Genomic DNA, 22962 nt, shown 5'->3' with positions numbered 1-22962 from the left:
TGAATTTGGAGAGGTTGTAGGAGGGATTTGAGAAAGTTGATTGTGAACCCTAATTTGTGCAGAAGATTTACTGTGGTTTGTGTGTGGGACTGACACTGCTGTAGTATGCTGGCTTTGATGAGCCAGTCATCTAGGTAAGGAAACACATGTATTTTCTGACTTCTGAGATGTGCTGTGACAACAGCTAGGCACTTGGTAAATACCCTGGAAGCGTTCGTGACTTCAAAAGGGAGTACTTTGAATTGATAATGTTTTCCTGTAACCACAAATCTTAGGTATTTACTGTGTGCAGGGTGGATGGGGATGTGGAAGTAGGCATCCTTCAAATCTAGAGCTATCATGAAGTTGCCTTGTTGAAGGTGTGAAATAACATCCTGAAGAGCAACCATGTGCAAGTGTTCTGAGAGTATTTAGTGGTGGGCTCTGAGATCCAGTATGGGTCTGAGTGACCTGTCTTTTTGGGGGATGAGGAAGTATAGGTAGTATACTCCTGTTCCCTGATACTGTAATGGCCCCTTTGAGGAGTGGAGATTGCACTTCTTCTTTTATGAGATAACCTGTGTGCGGGGGGCAATGTTTGGTGGTATGGAAGTAAGCTCCAGACAATAACCATGTTGGATAATGGAGAGGATCCATAGATCTGATGTTATGTCTGTTCATTGCATGCAGTAATACTGAAGGTGGCCCCCTACAGGTGTGGTGTGTGGTTTGGAGAAATGTATATAGTCAGTGTTTTCCTGACAAGGATGAGCCATGGGTGGTAGTGCTCTTGCCCTTGCTTCTGAAATTGTTGCCTCATTATGTCCCTCTGATAGAACCTCGAGAGTACGAGGTTGAGGCTTGTTTAGTTTGGGAGGTGGCTGGGACAGAGTTTGTTGATGTTCTATAATCGCCTCTGTATGTTGGACAATGTGTGTAACCTGTGTGTTTGGAACTGAAGAGCACCCATGGCCTTTGCAGTGTCTGTATCTTCCTTTAATTCCTCAAGTGTGGAGTCAACTTGAGGGACAAAGAGATGCTCCTTGTCAAAGGGCATGTTAAGCACCGCTTATTGTACTTCTGGCTTGAGGCTGGAGCATCTATGCTATGCACGCCTCCTCAATAAGATACTGGTGTTTATCCCATGTGCAGCTGTATCGGCAGCATCTAATGCACACTGAATTATATTGTTCGCAATTGTTTGCCCTGCTGAAACAATCTGCTCGCCATGTTTTTGTTGCTCTTCTGGAAGATATTGGAAGAGCTCCTCCATATCACTGTGGTGAGCCCATTCGTACCTAGAAAGCAAGGCCTGTGAACTGACAATACGCCAATGGTTTGCTGCTTGTGCAGCCACTTTCTTGTGTGCCGCATCAAGCCTCTTCCTCTCCTTTTCTGGTGGAGTAGAGTCCCCAGTAGCCTGGCTGTTAGCCCTCTTTCTGGCGGTGGTAGTCACTATCGAATCTGGTGGGACCTGATGAATAGTGGGTCGGAAGGTGCAGGCTTGTATTTCTTGTCCACCCTGGGTGTTATAATCAAAGAGCGGACAGGCTCTTTAAAGATGTTGTGTGCGTGATGAAGCTTCCCTGGGAGCATAGGGAGGAACTGAATGGTGGTGGTGAGGCGAGGGTATCAAACAAAAAGTCCTGCTCTATTTGATCTTTATGGAGCTGAACATTGTGATAAGTGGCTGTCCTAGCAATAAACTGTTGGTAGCTAGTAGTATCCTCAGGAGGAGAGGGCTGTGCAGGATATAATTCTGGATCTGTGTCAACAATAGGATCTAGAGCATAAAGGTCCCAAGGGTCTGGGTCTTGATGTGTGTCCCCTAAGTATTCCCCTACAAACAAAGGTGAACCCTGAGGGTTGAGGTCTCATGCAATAGGAGAAGCATGAGAATGAGGAGGTGGAGGGGAAGCAGGAAGTGGGAGTGGTGAACATGATGAATCAGGAGGAGGGGGTAAAGGATTGGTTGAAGAAGTGGTGGCCTTGTCCTTTAAGTGCTTTTTCAGAGGTGGTGAGGTGTCCAAGGCCTCCTGGAAAGTTAGCTTCCTCTTAAAAGTAACAGAGGTGGAAGGCACAATATGTCCTGTCCCTTCTTGAATATACAACCAGCGCTGTTTAGTGTCCATGGTTTCTAGTATCGGCTCAATAGAAGACAGCGTAGTGGAGGACTGACTAGAATCCAATTGCTCAGAGGGAATAGTGTCTTAACTTTTCAGTTCTGATGATTTCGGTCAGTGGACCTTTTTCAGGGCAGGAACTGATTCTGAGCTGTACAGTCGGTGCTGAGTGTTTGGTGCCTAATGTTCAGACCAAAATGGAGGAGGTTGATACCGAAGATGTGGCTGTAGTGTTTGCTTTTTTTAGTGCCAATCCAGCGGGCGGGCAGGGCAGTCAAAATTTCCTTTCAAAACCGACCATGGCCTTGTGGCAGTGGTGGTCCAGTGACCTCACTAAGGGCTTTTTTTGAGTGTTAGTGGGGCAGGAAGGGCCACAGTACTCACTCGCTGCGCCAACATTACCTTGTGGCTCTCCATGTCGGACTGAACGTCGAAGTTCGAATCCTGAATGGAGACAGCCTACTCCTGTTCTGACTCCTTCTGAGCGTGTTCTTCCACAAAGATGTCTGAGGTGTCTTCTGGGGATTTATGTGCCATCTCCAACCTGTGCTCTCTTCAGTCCTGAAGGGTCTTCTCCGGTCGGAACAATCAGCATGGATCACAGGTAGTCTCTTGGTGATCTAATGAGAGGCACAAGTTACACGCCTGGTGATGGTCAGTGTGGGGGAACTTGGAGTAGCACCGAGGGCAGAAACAAAACGGTGTCTGTTCCATCAGTTCAGCATTTTCTTCAGTGCCGCATGGAGGAAGGCCCGAGGCCGGGCGAGGCCCATCCTAAAGGGTGCGCAGTCAGTACTGGACCCAACAAAAGTATGAACGCAAGATGGAAAATGCAATCAAAATAACAATACCGTTAAATAAAGAATAGATGGAAAAAAAGTATTGGACCAGAGTAAGTTGAAGACAGAGTGAAGAAATACACGTCCGAACCCGACAGTGGAGAGAAAACAATCTAACAAAGTACTCGATGCCCATGCGCCGTATCACCGAGGAGGAGCCACTCGATCCTGTGACTCGAAAATGCTTCTAGAAGAAAAACACCTTGTAACACTCCGAACCTAACACTAGATGGCAGATGTATGAAGAACATGTGTATCTGCAGCTACACATGCCATCAAACATATATTTCCGCACTGAAATTACTTCAGGTGACAGAAATACCAGTATAGGGTGAATAAAATCCAGTTAATCAAAAGTATTACCCATTTCTGTCTTTATTTGCCAAGGGATTTTAGAAAAGGATAATTTTGGTGGGCTGGAAGAAGTTGAAGGGAACAGAGGGAGCAGGACAAGAACATTCCCAAGAGTTAAAAAACATATATTGAAGTATTTTTGTTGGCCCACCTAAGAACTTTGAACTGCAAAATAAAATATTGAAAGCGGGAGAAAACCTCATTTTGGCCTGTGTCTAGTTTTTGGTTGCAATATTCACATAAGGCAGAAGATTTTTCTTCTCCTCTGCTGTTTTCAACCACTTTTCTCTCTATTTTCTCCATTACAACTTGACTTCCCTGCTCTCTGAATCTGCCTTCTGCTGTTCATAAAACAACACTTCAATAAATCTCTACTAGCTACTTACTCCTGGCTCAGATTCTCTTGCACTCACAAAATTAATGCTTTCAGTCCCTCACTCTCGCGCCCACTAAATAATTTTATACGGAGGCCACCCCAAACAGGGTCAAGTACAACCCTTTCCACTCTTAACTCTCATGGTAGCGATGGCAAGTATTCACAGACTTTTCAGGATAGTTGGAAGAGGAAGAGCTCAGAGCTTAACATTCAAACAACTGACAAGTAAGGTAGTGGACAACACAGAAAAGAAACTACTTTTAATCTAATAGCAGAACTCTATGTTGTACAGCTCATTGATTACGACTTACCGGGTTACAGAATGCTGTGCTCTATAGTGAGGCACTGAAATCTCTTCTAATCTCGGTAATCATTCTCTACACCTAAGAGAGCCAAGATTCCCTCTACTACCGGGGATGGTTGCGGCCTCCATGTGGTAATCTTGTTAGCAGTGGCAGCCCCTGGGCAATTCAGGCTCTCCTCTCAGCAGTGAACCAGTCCTTCATTCGCATCCAACTGGCAGGTTATATACTGCTGGCCTCAGACTGACAAAGCTAACTTCAGCAACTGGGAAGAGAGGTTGGAGAGTCCCTCTATTGGGTCATTAACTTTCTCTGGGGGTCTCTTACTGGAAACACATACATGCCTCTTCTCAGTATCTCCACCTGCAAGGCCAGGCACATTCAATTCCCTCTCTCAGCTGACAAGGAGGCTTCTAGGCTCTTGAATCAGACCCTCAACTCTTCCAGCAGAAACTCCTGACTTCAGGTAATGCCCACTATCCTTTGGGAGACTGGCTGTCAAGATGACACCAGCCCTGGGTATTCAGCAGCTCTTTGTAAACTCTGCAGAGCTCTATTTTCCTTGGTCAAGAGGAGATTAGTATTGCAAAAAGTGGGGTGAGTTGGGTCCCACTGTTATATAAGTTTTGTGGATCCAGTGTCTCAAGCTTTAGAACCAGCTTGGATTTGTTCTTTTTTTAATTTCCTTTTCAAACTGTTCTCCAGATACAACCTTTGTGAAAAGTGATGCTTCTCACAACAGGTAGCACTGAGGCTGGCTCCACTCAGGATTGCCCATCAATCTGGACACAGTGAGCTGCGTATTGCCTGCAACTGGCCGTCATCAGTGTTCCTGAAGCAGTAGTCAGAGACAGGCAAAAGGGCAGACTGGCCTAGGAACCTCCTCACCTTGGACAACAGAAACTGCAGTCTCCCCTTCATCCCTGCAATCTATAAAATGGAAGTGCTCTGGAAATACTAATCAGCAACACCTTGACAACCGAGTCTTCATGGAATGTCTAAAGACACACTATCACCATCTTCCTCACGTCAGTGCCTGGATTTCCACCCTACAGCCACAGGAACAAAGGCAATACATTTCCACTCAAACATACAAAAGCTGATAGGAGGAATACTTACAATAAATATAATCACTGGCAATCGCTCCGAGTAGCATTCCAACCCATTGTTCTTTTGCCCCACATGCCACCTCATTTTGGACCCCGCCCAATGCAAATCAGTCTTGACCCTGCTCCAGTAGGAACAGTTCAGCCTGAACTGCAAGGCCAAGTCCTCCTTGAGCCGGAATACAAGCAAGCCAAGAATAGTTTTGCCCTGATTGGTGTATCACTGCTTAATGTGAAACACCTGGAACATGGACAGTCGTCCACTGTCAACTATAAGGGCATGCTTGTTGCGCCCATCAAGGTCACAGGACAAGTCTTGAACCTCACATTGTCAGGGACAGACTGAGGCCTCTGGTCCTAGCATCACAATAATCTAGAGTAGGCGCAAACTAAAGTTAGGATACTATGTTCGCATGCAGTTGGGTACTCACTGCAGTAGTGCATGCTCATATAACAATGCAGGGGGCATCCCTGACCTTACACCCTAGCTGCCTGCTCTCTGTACTAACTTGCACCACAATGAATGCCTCTGGCGTAAACATAGTTCGCCTGATTATCCAGCTCATTTCTTGTCAGCTGATGGCAGGTATACCCTACTGCTTACATCAGCTAAGGAATCAATTTTCAAAAATGTATTTAGGCTCTCGATTCATGCCAGCTATACTCCAATATTATTTGGCTACTACCTCTCACTCTTCTCCCAGTGTAGTGTTGATGACTTTGCCAACTATTTTAATTCTTAAATTTCCTGGACTCATGTTTTTCTTCCTTCCTTCAAGCTCCCTATTACCCCTTTAACATGTCTTCATCTGTTCCAGGCATATCTCATTCATGCAGATTTTCTTCTCCGATTTTAGACTCCCTTTCTTCTGTTTCACATTATGAAGTTCTGGCGCTTATTCAGGATGCCAGACCAAAGGCATCTCCTACAGGTTCTCTCCCATCAAATCTGGCAAAGCTCTAGCTTACACCTCCTAATCCTTATGTGGTTTGCTTTTTTAACTTATCATTGTCTGCTGGGTCTTTTCCTCTCTCTTTTAAAACTGCAACCATTCTTTATCTTCTAAAGAAATCAAAAGTTGATCCCAGGTACCCTTCTAACTGTAGGCTTATTTTCCGTCTCCTATTTTTTTCCAAAAATCCTGAAATGAGTAGTTTACTCTCAGTTTTCCTTCTTTTTTGATATCACAGACTTCTTTCTTCTGCTCTATCTGGATTTCCACTTCAATATTCTACTGAAACCACATTGCTTTCTGTTTGCAACTTTCTATTCCAGGCACGTTATGTCAAACAATCTTCTATTCTAATTGTTCTTGATCTCTTTGCAGCCTTTGATTCAGTGGACCATTCCATTCTCCTAGTCTGGTCTTTCCTCCTTAGATTTGTGGTTTTTTTCTTGTCAAAGCTTTCGTCCTTCTTTGTGTATGACCAACTATTTTCAATCTGTTGGAACTTTTCACCCTATCCACTATTAAATATATCTCCAAAACTAAACAAAGTTCCAAAAAGCTAAGGTCTTTGCCCGCTCGTCTGTTCTCTCTACTCTATTTCTCTTTTCTCTTTAATTTCTTTTCATGCCCTGGAGTCCAACTTTTACACACTAATCTCCCAAACTTTCTTCTATTTCTCTGCCTTGCTACAAGATCAAGTGGTTACTTATATTGAGACCTGGACAGGCATGTTCCCAAAAACTTAATTCCTATAAAAGTGTGAAGCTTTACTTTCCAGCTGACTCGATCTTCTACCTCCCCTGTTTCTTTGCCTCTTTCTACCATCCCATTCTCCATTATTATCCGTGACCTGGGCTTTCAGTTTGACTTTTTTTGGACTTTAACCCTCAAGAATACCTTAGTCACCAAACCCTGTCAGTTTCACCACTCCAAAATTCACAAACTCATTGTTTTAATTAGTTTGTCTTCATTGAAATTATTGTTACAAGACCTATTTTCTTCTTGTGTATATGTACATGGGCCTAGCCAAGTATCTGATCGTAATACAGTCTAGTTCAAAGCTCTTGTGTTCTTCGTCTTCTTTTCCTATATCTGTGATTGCATGTTTCTTGATTTCTCCTATTGTACCTAATAGCATTATGTGCTCGGCTTCTTTATTTTTTTATGCTTATGTGTAGCACTTAGTAAAAGCATTATAAAAATCTACATAAATATATATTCACTTGTGGAATCAAAGTTATTTCTGGGACAAGAGGAATGCCAGGATTTCTGAATAAGGAATACTAAGGACTGACAGTAAGGTGATGAGGGCTAGTACTGTGAGTTGGACCACAGAGCTTCAGACACTTTTTGTGCATGTAGCAGTGGATGGCCTTGTGCACCGGAAAAATTATTGTTCAAGGTGTATTGCAAATTGATGCAAATATTCCAGAATTCCAACATCCAGACAAAAATTATACTCCTTAACCTATTCAGCAGCAGCAAGAGCTATATTTAGAGGAAATTAAGCGAGAGAACACCTGCCAAAAATATATAATGGTCTGTTCCTGTGCCCTTTGAGGGTTTAGCTGTGCTGGCTGAAACTTTTCACACTGACATTCCTGATGGAGCGAGCATTGAGCCCACTCAATATTGTTGGGATCTCCAGAACATAAGGGCATCATTTGAAGGTGGGCGTTAATGTGACATTCCTTCCACTCCCTTCCAAGCACATGCCTTACCACAAATGTGTGAAAAAAAATCTCCACTGGTGAAAGTAATGGATGATTTGTCATTTTGCTGTTGTGGTGAAGATTATGAAGAACAGAGCCAGACACAAAAATAGTCTAAGTTCCCAACCCTCTCTATCTCATATCTACATGTAAATTATCTCTTCTGCCCATATTGATAATCAGAGGTTTAATATCAGAGTATTTCTCTGAGTCTGAAAAATGAGAGGGCACGGCGTTCACAATTCAATCAAGTAGAACTGCATCAATTGCTGATAATAGCATGCTCAACCATGAGAACATCCAATATATATTTTTTTATATCTGTAACCATGTTATTTATTAAAGTGCTAAATCCAATACAGCCACTGGAATGCTGTAAGCAAATAATGAAACAGGATGAGCCTTGTGTCCTATCAAAAGCCCACACTGACATTTCTTTGCATCATGATGGCACTTAAAGGACCAATAAGGAGGGCTTTTCCAACCTCATCTGTAGGCAGTCGCTCTGGGCCTATGTATCCATCTGCTTACCACCCCATTCTTCCTGCATGCTGTAACTCTTTTTTGGTCTGCGTAGGCTTAGGTAGTTTGTACTTCACCATTTTGTTTTTTGTCTTATTTACTTTCTGGCTACCAGGAGAATTGCAGGTGCCTACGGTGAACTGACAGAGGCCACTGCCGCCACTCTTCATATCTTTCAGGCAGCAACTACCAATGGGGGAACTTACTGTGTACCTCTGATGCCTTAGATGGCACAAACTTTGCCTGTTATGTTCCTGAGGTCAGCACTGGGGAAGATGTGCTGGATATTGTGCTCTAAACTTCAGTTATTCAAGGGGAAGCACAGGAGTTCCCATCCTCGTTCTGGCATTCAGATCTCACCACAGGTGCCCCAATATATGCCTCACAACAGAAGCCATGGAAGCCTCTTTACCTGCGTCAGGTGCCAAGATTGGTTTTCCCTTGCCATGCATAGGATACATTGCTGCAGCCTCCACCAAGCCACCACACTCAGAAAGCTGAGACAGAGTTGCTGGAGCCTGAGGCAGTCAGCTCCATGTTAGTCGAGTCAGGAATCAAGGGCCTCCCCCTCCATTGATTGTTCCCTTTCCAAGTGGGCTTCCACTTCGAGAACATTTCTCACCTGCAGAGTGCAGGAATAGCCCCTGTTCAGCAAACAGCAATCCTGAGGATCATGTTCCTCAGCACGTGGGCACCATCCTGGACCTTGGTAAGCAGGCTTCATACAGCCCTGGCCCATTCAATATTTCAGAGCCTCATTGTAGGAAGCTGCCTCTGTATATACTATTTCAAAGTAAGACATAGTGTGCACAGAGTCCAAGGGTTCCCCTTAGTGGTAAGATAGTGGCAAAATTAGATCATTCTAATGCTCTATTTTGTTGTAGTGTGGTCGAGCAGTAGGCTTATCAGAGGGTAGTGTTAAGCTTTTGTTGTACACACACAGGCAATAAATGAGGAACACACACTCAAAGACTTACTCCAGGCCAATAGGTTTTTATATAGAAAAATATATTTTCTTAGTTTATTTTAAGAACCACAGGTTCAAGATTTACAGTTAATACTTTACATGTAAGGTACTTCACTTAGAAACTTTAGGAACTTTGAATGAAAACAATATCATGTACAGTCTTTGTAAAAATGGCAATAAGCTATTTTCAAAGTGGACGCAGTGCAAACATCAACAGTTCCTGGAGGAGGTAAGTAAAGGTTAGATTCGGAGGTAAGTAAAACACTTACAAGTCTCAGTCCTGGGGCATAGGCAGCCCACCGTTGGGGGTTCAAGGCAGCCCCAAAGCTACCACACCAGTGGCTCAGGGCTGGTCAGGTGCAGAGGCTAAAGAGGTGCCCAAAACACATAGGCGCCTATGGAGAACAGGGGTGCTCCGGTATCAGTCTGCCAGCAGGTAAGTACCTGCGTCCTCGGGGGGCAGACCAGGGGGGTTTTGTAGAGCACTGGGGGGGACACAATTAGGCACACAAAACACACCCTCAGCGGCACAGGGGCGGCCAGGTGCAGTGTGCAAAGCAGGCGTCGGGTTTCAGGTAGGAAACAATGGAGGGACCCGGGGGTCACTCTAGCGGTGCAGGCAGGCACGGGGGGCTTCTCGGGACAGCCACCACCTGGGCTAGGCAGAGGGTCGCCTGGAGGTCACTCCTGCGTCGAAGTGGGTTCCTTCAGGTCCTGGGGGCTGAGGGTGCAGTGTTGGTTCCAGGCGTCGGGTCCCTTGTTAAAGGCAGTCGCGGTCAGGAGGAGCCTCTGGATTCTCTCTGCAGGTGTCGCTGTGGGGGCTCAGAGGGGTTGTCTCTGGTTACTCACGGGCTCGCAGTCGCCGGGGAGTCCTCCCTGAAGTGTTGGTTTTCTGCAGGTCGAGCCAGGGGCGTCGGGTGCAGAGTGTAGAGTTTCACACTTCCAGCGGGAAATGTGAAGTCTTTGGAAGTTGCTTCTTTGTTGCAAAGAAGTAGCTGGTTTTGAACAGGACCGCTGTTCACTGGAGTTTCTTGGTCCTGTAGTCCAGGGCAGTCCTCTGAGGCTTCAGAGGTCGCTGGTCCCTGTCAGATGCGTCGCTGGAGCAGGTTTTCGAAGTTGGAGACAGGCCGGGAAGGCTGGGGCCAAAGCAGTTGTCCTCTTCCTCCTTCTCTGCAGGTTAGTAGGTCAACAGTCCTTCTTTCTTCAGGTTGCAGGAATCTGATTTCCTGGGATCTGGGGAGCCCCTAAATACTGAATTTAGGGGTGTGTTTAGGTCTGGGAGGGCAGTAGCCAATGGCTACTGTCCTTGAGGATGGCTACACCCTCTTTGTGCCTCCTCCCTGTGGCGTGGAGGGCACATCCCTAATCCTATTGGGGGAATCCTCCAAGCTCAAGATGGAGGATTTCTCAAGGCAGGGGTCACCTCAGCTCAGGACACCTTAGGGGCTGTCCTGACTGGTGGGTGACTCCTCCTTGTTTTTCTCATTATCTCCTCCAGCCTTGCCGCCAAAAGTGGGGGCAGTGGCTGGAGGGGCGGGCATCTCCACTAGCTGGGATGCCCTGGGGCGCTGTAACAAAAGGGGGAGCCTTTGAGGCCACCGCCAGGTGTTACAGTTCCTGCAGGGGGAGGTGAGAAGCATCTCCACCCAGTACAGGCTTTGTTCCTGGCCACAGAGTGACAAAGGCACTCTCCCCATGTGGCCAGCAACATGTCTGGTGTGTGGCAGGCTGGCAGAAACTGGTCAGCCTACACTAGAAGTCGGGTAGGTACTCAGGGGTCATCTTTAAGATGCCCTCTGGGTGCATGTTACAATAAATTGCACACTGGCATAACAGTGCATTTATTGTGCTGAGAAGTTTGATACCAAACTTCCCAGTTTTCAGTGTAGCCATTATGGAACTGTGGAGTTCGTGTTTGACAAACTCCCAGACCATACACTCTTACGGCTACCCTGCACTTACAATGTCTAAGGTTTTGCTTAGACACTGTAGGGGCATAGTGCTCCTGCACATATGCCCTCACCTGTGGTATAGTGCACCCTGCCTTAGAGCTGTAAGGCCTGCTAGAGAGGTGACTTACCTATGCCACAGGCAGTGTGAGGCTGGCATGGAACTCTGAGGGGAGAGCCATGTCGACTTAGTCATTTTCTCCCCACCAGCACACACAAGCTGTGAAGCATTGTGTATGTGCTGAGTGAGGGGTCCCTAGGGTGGCATAAGACATGCTGCAGCCCTTAGAGACCTTCCCTGGCACCAGAGCCCTTGGTACCAGGGGTACCAGTTACAAGGGACTTACCTGAGTGCCGGGGTTGTGCCAATTGTGGAGACAAAGGTATAGTTTAGGGAAAGAACACTGGTGCTGTGCCTGGTTAGCAGGGTCCCAGCACACTTTCAAGTCATAACTTAGCATAAGCAAAGGCAAAAAGCTAGGGGGTAACCATGCCAAGGAGGAATTTCCTTACACACACGCAAACACACACACACACACACACACACACATATATACATCTCACCTGCTGGTGTATAGTTAGGACCTAGTTTTCATAGGAACAGCGTTTTTGTTTTGCCAATAACTTTGGTGCTGCTTGACGAATCTTCAAAAAATATTTAAAACTGACACTTTGGTAGGTTTAGCTGCTGTATTAAAAGTTTCGGGGTGATCCGTCAAGTGGGGACTAAGCAAAAGGGTGGGGGGGTCCCAAAACAAATTTTTCCCATGCTTTTCCCCTTAGGGATTTTGAACACGACTACTGCCCGAACTGCTCGACAGAATTACACCAAATTTGGCAGAAATCTAGCTCTTGGTCCAGAAAGCATTGTTTTTGTGATTTTGTGAAAATGCGGTCAGTTGTTTCAGGGCAAAAAGTTGAGATATCTGGGTACACGGATATTCCACAGGTTAAACTGGCCCAGTGCTGATTGGCTGCCAACACTTCCTTATTGAAGCCGAGTCCCGTAAATGAAGTGAAAAAAAAAGAAAAGGGGCCAGGGTAGGGTCACCCTGAGCCCCTAGCCTTGCTATTGGGGTCCCTTACAGACCCCGCAGGGCTAAAAAGCATTTTTTTTAATGTCAGGAAAATCCACAGATCCCAATCCGCAGATCTTCCCATTATTTATTTTTTTTTAAAAGGGCAGTCTCCCACCCTTTTTATTCTTTTATTTGCCCTGGGTGGATCAGATTCCAGGGGCATTGGGGGATTTGAAAAGAAGGGGGATGCACAGGGCCTCCTCCGAGCGCTTGTATTTGCCCTGGGGACTGCCCCTCCCCGGATCGATCAGAGGCTAATATACAGGGGGGGGCGTGCCCACCCCGCACCATGGGAACCACCACCTTCCTGGGGCAAAACTATAATTTGATATGGGGGAGGCCCGTACGGCCTACCAGAGAGCCCTGGGGACCGCCACCTCCCTGGGGCTAAAGATTAAATTAACATGGGGCTGCGTGGCCCCCCTGCACCCTGGGGGTGTGCCACCTTCCTGGGGTTAATATTAAATTATATGTGGGGGCCCGCAAGCCCCCTCCCCCACAGCCCTGGGGACAGCCACCTCCCCAGGGTTAAAATGAAAGTATGAAGTGCGTCCGTTGCAGATCCCCGGCCCCGGGGCAGATTCTAATGTTGTGGGGGTCACGTGACCCCCTCAAGAAGCCACTATTGGCCCTGGAGACTGCCATCACCCAGAGCCAGCTCTTGCTATATCCCTGGGTGCCCACCCCCGGGGACATAGCTGTTTGCTCTGACTTGGCGGGAGCTTAGACAGCTCCCAGCAAGTCAAAGCAAACACTCCGATTCAAGCAAGTGAGAGCTGTCAAACAGCTCTCACTGGCTGGAAGGGGAGGTTTCCCTGCCTGCAGAGATGCGGGCAGGGAATCCTAGGAAACAATTGCTCTTGCATAAAGGTAGCTACATCTTTAGCATCTTCCTGTCTGCAAAAGCAATGCCGGCTCCAGCAGGAGACAGGGAGCCAGCTGAGTCCACGGGGCCTTGAGACTCCCACAGCAGCCCCCAATGCACACTGGTTGCCCTGCAGGGCACCGAGGACAGATGACTGGGCCCCCAGTGGATGGGGTCCCTCGGGCCAAAATTGGCGCATCCCCTTCCCCCCCAAAAAAAATAATTAAAGGCCAGGCCCCTCAAGGAATTATAGTGGGTCTCGGGGGATGGGGTCCCCGGCACCAAAATCGTCCAAGGGAGAGGGGGCCACACGGCCCCTCCCCCACAATTGACATTTACCAACAATGTAGCACTTACTACCTAAGCAGTAAAAAATGCTCCAGCTGGATAGACATTTTGTGCTAAACTGTGGACTCTTGTTGGATAAACGAGCAGGTGTGCTTCCGTTCTGGCCATGATTCTCTTTTCACAGAAATTAAATGTCAACAGGAAGCACTTACAAATATAAACATAGCAGTTGTCACAGTTGAAGTTCCACTTCTGAAAAGGACAAATGATCCTAACCCGGGCCGGTTCTAGTGCGGTGCGACCGGTGCCACTGCCCCGGGTGCTGACTTATGGTGGTGACGCCGTGTTTGCAGGTACATTATGGTTTTAAAAGCACCTGCTGCGGTGTTCCTTGCCTTCAGCAATTTTCAGGCAACAATAAAAATGTCTAGAAAACTCTGGTGATTAATGTTGTACTTGGAGAGAGATCAGAGTTTTCTCTAGTGGAAGCTTCAAGGTAGCACATAGGGTTAATATTCCTGCTGCAAAGAATGTGTACCATGCACATCACAGAGTGCATATAATGCAAATAGGTCAGTGGGTTACTGCTTTTCTCAGAGATGTCCTTTTGTTACTTGCAGTTTATAAGTTAAAATCCTAATATAGAACAGTAAGTCATAAAGAAACTGTGTGCATACTGCATAGTATAGATAAGAGAGTTATGTTTTTTTCTCCAGTCTTTCATCATCCTAATGTTGCAAAAAGGGTTCATTTAGGTAGAAATCAATTCTTATTATTCAAGAGAACTCCCAACCATGGTGTTACTTTTTAAATTCTGAGTTTGTGCTTCTCCAGACCAAGCACTCTTCTACCATACAGCCTAACAGTATGGATGCCATGTGACTCATACGCCTTGTAGTGTTGTGTCTTATGTAGTATTTCTTATACGCTCATTTACACATCTATGATTGATTGTCTCTGTGTAATGTGTGTGCAAAGTAAATTGTCCTGACATCCCATAGTGGTATGAGGGGCGCTATAAAACTAATTAAATGCATCTAAGAGAGTTTGTTTATGGGACTTGAGGGGAACTGTTAAGGGATGGGAGTGAGGAAATCCGTGGTGGAGGTGGTCATTATGGGGATGCCAACATTGTCGCAAAGGGCGCCACCAGTGCAAAGGCCGGCCCTGGTCCTAACTCTTGGGCTTGGAGAAGGCAAAGCAAGTGTGCTCACTTGGCGATTCCATATTGAAAAACAATCTGAAATCCTTTGTGGCGGTGAATACATCTTTCCGCTACTGGAATGCAATCAGACACTCTCACACCCACTCTCCCAACCAGACACACACTCACAGCCACTCTCACACCCAGATTCACCCTCTCACACCTATTCTCACACCCAGAGAGACAGGCCCTGTGGTCAACTTCTACTGCGCATGGCCACAGGCTGTGTGGTTGGGAGATTAGGGAGGTTGGTTGTAGGGAGTGGCCGAAGGCCAGGACCAGTGGCCATCCCCTGCCGTGCATGGTGCACGGCGGTGGTTGGATTAACATAGTAATGAAAATGACTTTATGTTTAAAAAAAACATACAAATTCACTGAAAAAAATAAAGGTTACAGGGATGTTATAGTTAAGAATTATATTTTAAAATTACCCCAGATATTACAGCATCCATGACAACGTTTATAACGTCAATAAAAATATCAATGTAACATTAGGAGTCAAATTATTGAAGACAAGGAGGAAGAGCGGGTTATAGTTACCTTAGGCTGCGGTCGCCACTAGGTACTTATAGTTAGGGCCATGTTTCCATAGAAAAGGCGTTTTTTGTCCTGCCTATATCTTTGCCACCGTTTGACGAATCTTCACAAACTTTTCCCCCAAAAAAGTGTCCCAGTGATTCTTGTTGCGCTCGGAAAGTCTGAGGGTGATCCATCAAGTGGGGGCCGAGAAAAAAGGTGGGGGGTGAAAAAAGTTGCTTTCCCCATATTAATTCCCATTGGACCTTCGAACAAGGCTACAGCCCAAACTACTGGACTGAATTACACCAGATTTGGCAGACAGATAGCTTTTAGTACACAGATTATGCTTTCGCGTATTTGGTGTAAATCTATTCAGCAGTTTTTGAGATATTAAAGGAAATCCATATTTGTATATCTCTGGCCGCGAGAACTTCCTGACTAATGACAAGCTTGTGCAGGGAAATGCACAGCTCTGATTGGCTGCCAACACTCCAAGGCACCCCTGTCAGACATGCATGACGCATGAATCCCCCAGAAATAGGGTAAGGAGTGTGATTGATTTTTTCAAAATGCATGATCACACCAAATTTCACAGAACGTGAATATGGCGCCTAACTAGTACGCCGTTTTTCCGACTTCATGGTCACTTCTAGGATTCCGGTATTAGAAAACAGATTGTCTGCATTTAAGAAATTAACATACTCTGATTAATAACTTAATGCCTTGAGAAAGCCCTAGGTGAACACACCACAAGGGGCGAAACACGTGTCGGCTGTCTCTTCTTGCAACTTTCAGAATTTTTCCCATGTCGGGAATTAATAAATGCACCTGAACCAAATAACGGGGATCTGACGTATTATTGTCTGCATGCTACCTGAAATCGTACTACAACTCTTAAAATGATCTAAGTGGGTTCTCAACTTTAGTACTTCCAGATGCTTGTTTCCCCTGGGGAAAACTGGTCCAAACCCCCACCTGACTACCCACTTTTCAAATCAACACTTTTGGGCATACCCGAGGAAGGGAAATTTGGACCTGCTTTATTAGTGTTTGAACTTAAAGGAAATATTTTGTGCTTGGATGTGCTTCTTGTGAAGGGCGGAATGCCATCACTCGCAGTAAAATTAACCAATGGCTCAAGAGGGCGGACCACTGTCCAATGCTGTATGCTGTACTGAATGAAAGAAATATGTGAATGACACAATAATAGACCAATGATTGGAGAGTGCTGGCTGGAAGCCACTAAACGTGAGTATATTATAAGTAAACTTGTGGTAAATTCAAAAGGTCTTGGCTATTGCAAAACATAGAAATAATTTGCTAAAAACATTTTTTGTTGAAAAGAACACATTGTCATAGTAGTCTCTGGTACTGAAGGGACCTATTTTGTGTGAAAATGTGCTCCTTGTGAAAGGGAAGAATGTCCTTGCTAACAGTGAAGTTAGCCAATGGATGAAGTGGGCTCATCCACTACCACCCGCTGTAAGCCGTAATGAGGGGAAGAAAAATATGAATGACGTACCAACAGACCAATGAATGAAGAAAGCTTGCTGAAAGACTCTTACATAAGAGAGTATATTATACATAGATTTATAAACCAAAAGGCGTTGGCTAATGCTAGGCTTAAAAGAAGAAGAAGAAATGGGTAAAGGCAAGAAGATTATCACACTACGTTTTATCTAAATACTTCAAGTGCATGACGTGACGATGTAGCCAGCATCTCGTTTACGGGTCTGCTGTGCGTTTCTTTGCATGTCCTTAGATTTCGCTGTTAGATTTAACATCAAGCACAGCCCCCGTGATCTCGGCAGGGAACAGACAGCATCTGTCTGCATGAAGAAGCTGTTTGTTCTTCACAACCGGAGCACTGACATCACCCCATGCAAACAAATGCTGCAGAATGCACTTGATTGTGAATAGATGCATGTGCTGTCACAGGCACACGGCGGTATTGGTCCCCGTCTCCTCGGTGGGGCCCCTCTGATCTGGTGATGTGAAGACAGACGCGCCTGGCAGGTCTGAGCTATCAGCCTGGCGTCCTTAGATGGCACTGGGTAGGAGGGTGAGACTGAGGACGGGGGCGGGGGCTGAGCAGAGTGCTGCTAGGACGAAAGGTGCATGCAGCATCCTCGGGAGGGGGCTGGGCGTGCGGTGGGGACACGCGCCCGCAGCAGTTGCAGCACACGCCGACTCCTCTCTCCAGGAGCCGCGGGCGCCACTTTGGGAATAACACTGGTCCATACTGTGGGATTCTAGAACAGAACCGTGTGTCTGCATTCTCAGTAGGCCAGTGGTTTGGATGTAGGTCGAGGGAGGTGATTCCTGGGTGAGGCAGAGGACCGAGGGGGAATTTATTACAAACCAAGCGATTCGCAGCTGGCAAACAGATCTGATGTGACGTTCAAGATATGGGCCCAGCTGCTGTCTCCCTACAGCACTCACGTTAGTAGATCAAATAATTAAACGTGAATGTTTATTATTCTGCGAATAATAATAACAGCAATAATGATAAGTATATTGTGATATCATTGCTATTGTTAACATTATTCTTTTTATTATAAGTGATAATTATAATATATTATGACTGTTAAGTTACTGAACTATTATATGATTACTATTTTAATAGTTCACTAATAACAACAGTTATAAAAAGGATTGGCAAAGACAATAGGTCTCGCCTTTGGGACCTGTTATCTTTGACAACTGCGTTTTGCGGAACCGTAGGGCGGCGGGGTGATATGCGGACGGGGCACGAGTTCCTTGTTCCGACAGCGTTGCAGCAAGCTGTGGACCGGGTGAGGGGGCCTGGAACAAAGTCCCACGAGGCCTGCGCAGCGCATGTTCGGACTGGAGTAGGACTGTTTCTGCTGCGTGCGACAGGCTGGACACTGGTCAGAGAATAATAACAAGGGGGAGGGTTGGGCGGTGAGCGCAGAGGTAACACAGGGAAGGGTGGGTGGACGAATGTGATAGCAACATGGGGTGGGGTGGAATGATGTATACAAAAGCAACAGGGGCGAGGAGCGGGGCTGCTTCATAAGTCCTAAAGACTGCGACTAAATGTACCGCAGTGGATGCTCGATTACTAACTAAACATGATGGTATAGCCCAAATGTGGAATGCCTGTAAGTTGTACTGGATGTCAGGCTCCAGGTTTGGCGCCGCTGCAACCGACAAGCTGGTGACCAGGTGAGGCAGACAGGAGAGCATCAAGCAAAGTCCCAGGAGCCCTGTGCGGAGCATGGTTAAAGCTGGGTGTTTTGAAAGTGGTGATTAAAAGTGGCGATACCGAATGCTGTTAACTAGCTAGTCGGCAACATCAATGAGCAGGGTAGGGTAAGAGAACAAACCGGCAGGGCCTGGCTGGGGAGGGGGCAAGAAAGAGAGGAGTGAGAGCTAGTCAAAACAGGAACACTCCTCTGAAATGCAGATTCCCAATCGAAAAAAGAGTCCCGAGGCAGACACTAAAAAAGGATATGTGAAAAGTGACAAGTACTGGGACGCTGCTCCGTAGGCCTGAATAAAAAACAAAAGGGTGGGAACAAACAGTAACCACTTGGAAAGAAGGATATTTAAAGGACACGTTAACAAATAAATAGCAAGCAAGTAGCGGGCTCTAAGCCCACAGAGCAGATACTACATGTCTCGAGATGGCACAAGCGCTGTCTAGGCTTGACCTAAAAAAGGTATTACTTGTGATTATATTATTAACAATAATAGTAAAAACAAGCATTTGCAATGCAACGGGTCTCGCATTTCTCCGAGTTAGAGCTATTAGCAGTTGTAAACTCCCAACCGGACTTTTCTTGCCACATAAAATGGAAAAAAAAGAGCGCGATCGCGCTGCTACAGTTCACTTGTAGTGAAACCTATCGGCAAAAGTGCAATTAACCAGCAAAAGTGCAGTTAACTATGTAACATGGTTGATGTCATGCAAAGCGCTCGACTTCTGGCAAGCGAGATCACGCTACAAAAAAAGATAAATAGTAGTCCACAAACTGGAGGGAAAAAAGCGAGCCTCGTATGTTTTCAATACTTGGTCACTGCGCTCGAGAAGGGCTAATCACAGGAAAAGGCATGACGTATGCATGCCTTCCACTAATGAAAGCAAGCCGATTTTAAAAGGCAAGCCCACGAACCGATGAAAGACACTGACGTGACATGGATGAGGCTCCAAGCCCTTTTCTCACTACTAAAGCATCTCGCAAGCGATACACATGCGCAAGCGCATGGTAGCGCTGTCTCGACCCTAAAAATAGATACTGTTGTAGTATTATTATTTGTATTATTGTTAGTAGTATCAATATACTGCTTCATCCAAAGTGCTTAATATGCAAAGTTTGCTTATAGAATTATTATTACCTCATAGAATTTGACACTCATCTCACTCATTGTGTCCTAAAATGCCTTTTAGTGCAGGGAACCAGCAGATCTTTGGGAAAACAGGAGTAATTGTAGCACCAATTGCATGAAATGAGAGACATCTTGGGGTGAATGGAGGGCATGTCAGGCCTCGAAAAATCTACTTGCCCACTCACTATGGCGAACACGATTTTATCAGGTCGAGCTATTTTTAGGATCTACTGGTCAATTCTGGTGAGCAAACAGGTGTTCTGTTCATTCAGAAAATGAATGAGCAATAAAGATGCATTTAAAGATTGTTTTATCTTGACACATTTGCTGTGTGTTAAAGGACAGCAGTCAAGCATCAGTTTGTCTTTTTGCTAAGTGCTGCTTATCTTATCCTCAAAAATCGTGTTTACTTTTTTCTCTTACCATAGTTAGATGATTTTGTAAAATATGCTGTCTGACAATCACAAACAGCTGTAGGGTGTCAGTTTTTATTCCAACACAACATTTATATAGCTTCTAAATAAATAGTACACATATTTCAAAACATAGTATTATGAATTAGAAATGCACTCTTTTGTAATTCAGAAATATGATGCAAAGATTTAAACGGGAGCAAAACAACTAAGAACACTTTACATTGGTGGTGTCCAAATGACAAATATTTGCAGAAACTCAATTTCCAAACATTACTGTTTGCACAATATATAGTTTTATCGGTAAAACTGCATGACACTTGGCAACTTTGTGGCTATTTCAGAGTAAATTGTGGTGATTGGAAATGACAGTAAGCTAATACTTCATGCTTTAGTTACATTCACCCAAAGTGCTAGTTTTGAACCATGATTAGAGAAGCATTCTAGCCCCGCCTCAATGACAATGCTGTTAATGAAATAGGAGCAGAGCCACTGGACTCATGCAGCAGGAGCAGTCCAAATTATGTGGAAGGGTTGAGTAAATTATGCAACAAGAAAAGGCAAATTATGCGGCACATTTTGCAATAATATTACTTCATTATTTTGTCATTTTTAAACTTGGTAACTTTCTCTGGTCGTTGGGTGCACCTCATTAGTACCAATTTAACACTACAAATGTAGCAATGAGCAACAGAAAGCTGACCAATCCAGCTTTGCAAAGGCCTTTTCACTTTGCAGCAACAAGTGTTGTCACATATTTAGTTACTTTTGAACCGTTTGAACTGGAAACAATTTTTTTGTTAAAATCTGCTGATTATACGGCAGATGATGGATTGTGTGGCAAATGCAGCAAATCCATAATTATGTGAAAATCGCAGCGGCCGCACAATCACATAACACCAGTGGCTGAGTAGGTTATTTAAGTCACTAGATCTGCAGGTCTGGTAATATCATGATTTTTTCAGGCCTGCATATATGCCATACTTCTGTGTAAAAAGATGGATGCAGGCTTCCAAAAAGAACAAAAAACGGCCATTTCCAAACAGGCACAAAAAGATTGCGGAGTCAGAAAGGTGATCAAGCGAATAGATGTCCATCCACCTGAGATTAGTGTACCCTCTTTATGTTTTAGACAGAGATTACAGACACTGACAAACCACGCGACAGGATGGAAGATAAGGATTAGGGTTGGGAAACTGTGGTCTCTTACATGTCATTTGTATAGCGCACCCTGCACAGCTAGCCTACTTCACGCGCTTGCTGAAGGGAGATGAAGGACGGGTATAAACCAACAGAATACTGCACTGTGTGTTCAACGCATCAAGAAGGGACCACGTATGGATGACTAGTATAGAGTATCCTTCATCCAAGAAAACTGATTCACACAACTTTACGAATTTGGCGCTTTTGGAATTTGCAGCCGAGGGTGTCACCACAGACCACAAATGGTCTCTGTCAATAAGCGAGACGTTGACATGTCACTTTGCGTTAATCTGGGGCGGAGGCAAAAGCACCATCCCCCACTGCCCATTCTCGGGTGTTCCCTGTAATTAGACAGTAGCAGTGAACAGATTATCTTTACCCCGTGACAGTATGTGCGGGTCTGGGAGGAAGGGGGTGGACTCCTGTCTCCCTGCCAGTCCTTGCACTGAGCGCTGGCACTTTCCTGTGCCAGCTGTTGGGGAGCCTGTGCACCGTTACTTGCAGCCTCAATGAAACCCTAGCACCTCGGGCAAAGACTCAATCTGAGTTTGTCTCCATCTGCAGCATCACTCCTATATAGTAGTGTCCTCCAGCCGGTTTGCACTCACCAGAAAGCTCGTCCGGTTCCAACCCGGTGTCCGTGTCCAGCCCGCTTATAACAAAGTAATCGGCGAAGCGCCCAGGAGCAATGTTGCCGCCGCCACCTCCCCCTCCGCCGCTCATGGTGGCTCCGGGAGAGGGCAGCTCCGGGATCTTCCTCGGGCCGCTGCACAGAGATCACTCCGCGCCGCGGCTCCGGGCTGTCAATGTCAGGCGGGTGCTGGCTGCGGCGTTCTGGCCTCCTCTGCCATTATGAAGCCGACCCGGGGACCAGGCGCACTGCATGCTGGGCTTCTTCCCCTCGCCAGCTGTTTTCAAGGCGTCTTGAGGGAAAAGCAGCAGCAACAACAACAAAATACAGATAGAAAAAAAATATATCGCGCATGCTCGGTTTGAGGGGAGGATGACGTTATCCTCTGTGCTATTAAAAGCTTGGAGCTTTTGGGGACGCTGTATGTGCCTGAGCCACAGATGTGACCCTGCCGCATCCCAGCTGCCCTCTTCTGTCGTGAATTAAGGGTTTTTAGTATTTGTGTAGATGAGAATGCCTCATATTTTACTTACGAAATTAGATAAAAATCATATTACTCGTTTTGACAAGGGAAATGCAGTGCATCACCAGCTGCAAATCTCAGTTCTTCCATGCACGGCCAATTATGTCTTTTCTCTCTATAAATCCAGTCAGATTTCTTTACATAACCAGTCAGTGGTACGGAAACTAATTTGTTACAAAACAATGTAATATTATTCTCCCCTAGCAGCCAAAGATCATACAATCATAGTGATGGGAGAGTGCTTATGTGGATGAGTTAGTGGGTGAATTGATGGGTGAATGGACTGGTGAATGACTGGGTGGATGAGTGTGGATGGATAAGTATATCTTTCAGATGAATGTGTGTTACTCAACCAGTAACTGTGTGTAGATGGATTGGTAAATGAACGTATTGCTGAGTGAGAGATAGCTAATGCATAGACAGGCGAGTATATTCATAAATGAATGGATAGCTGGGTGAGTGAAAGAGTGCATGAATAAGTGGATGAGTAAGAAGTGTATTGATCGGCGAGTTGGTGTGCACCAGTCTCTTTCCACTTGGAGCACTGCGCTCACAGCACAAAGTGGTACAGAAGGTGTCAGCTTAGCTCAGCAATAAAGGGAGGGCAGTAAAACCAATCTTTATGGGAAACCCACTGACAAACAATAGCCTGAATGTACCCATTATGTCAAGTCACCTACTTGTGGTAAGGGATCTTATTCGTCA

General features: G+C 45.6%; 1 protein-coding gene across 2 annotated transcripts in view; it reads right to left on the bottom strand.

Annotated features, from left to right (window-relative positions):
- Positions 1–22084, bottom strand: part of DENND5A (DENN domain containing 5A) — a 298910-nt gene extending 276826 nt beyond the window's left edge. Inside the window, exon 1 of one of the 2 annotated variants that reach the window (XM_069223636.1) lies at positions 21712–22084. In XM_069223636.1, the coding sequence (XP_069079737.1) occupies positions 21712–21826 (115 nt within the window). In that variant the 5' untranslated portion in view covers positions 21827–22084. The remainder of the gene's footprint in view (positions 1–21711) is intronic. The other variant, XM_069223637.1, reaches the window with a different exon arrangement.
- Positions 22085–22962: the final 878 nt, after the last annotated feature.

This window comes from Pleurodeles waltl, chromosome 3_1 (assembly GCF_031143425.1).
Source record: "Pleurodeles waltl isolate 20211129_DDA chromosome 3_1, aPleWal1.hap1.20221129, whole genome shotgun sequence".
Lineage (NCBI taxonomy): Eukaryota > Metazoa > Chordata > Amphibia > Caudata > Salamandridae > Pleurodeles > Pleurodeles waltl.
This window is presented reverse-complemented; position numbering and strand designations above follow the sequence as displayed.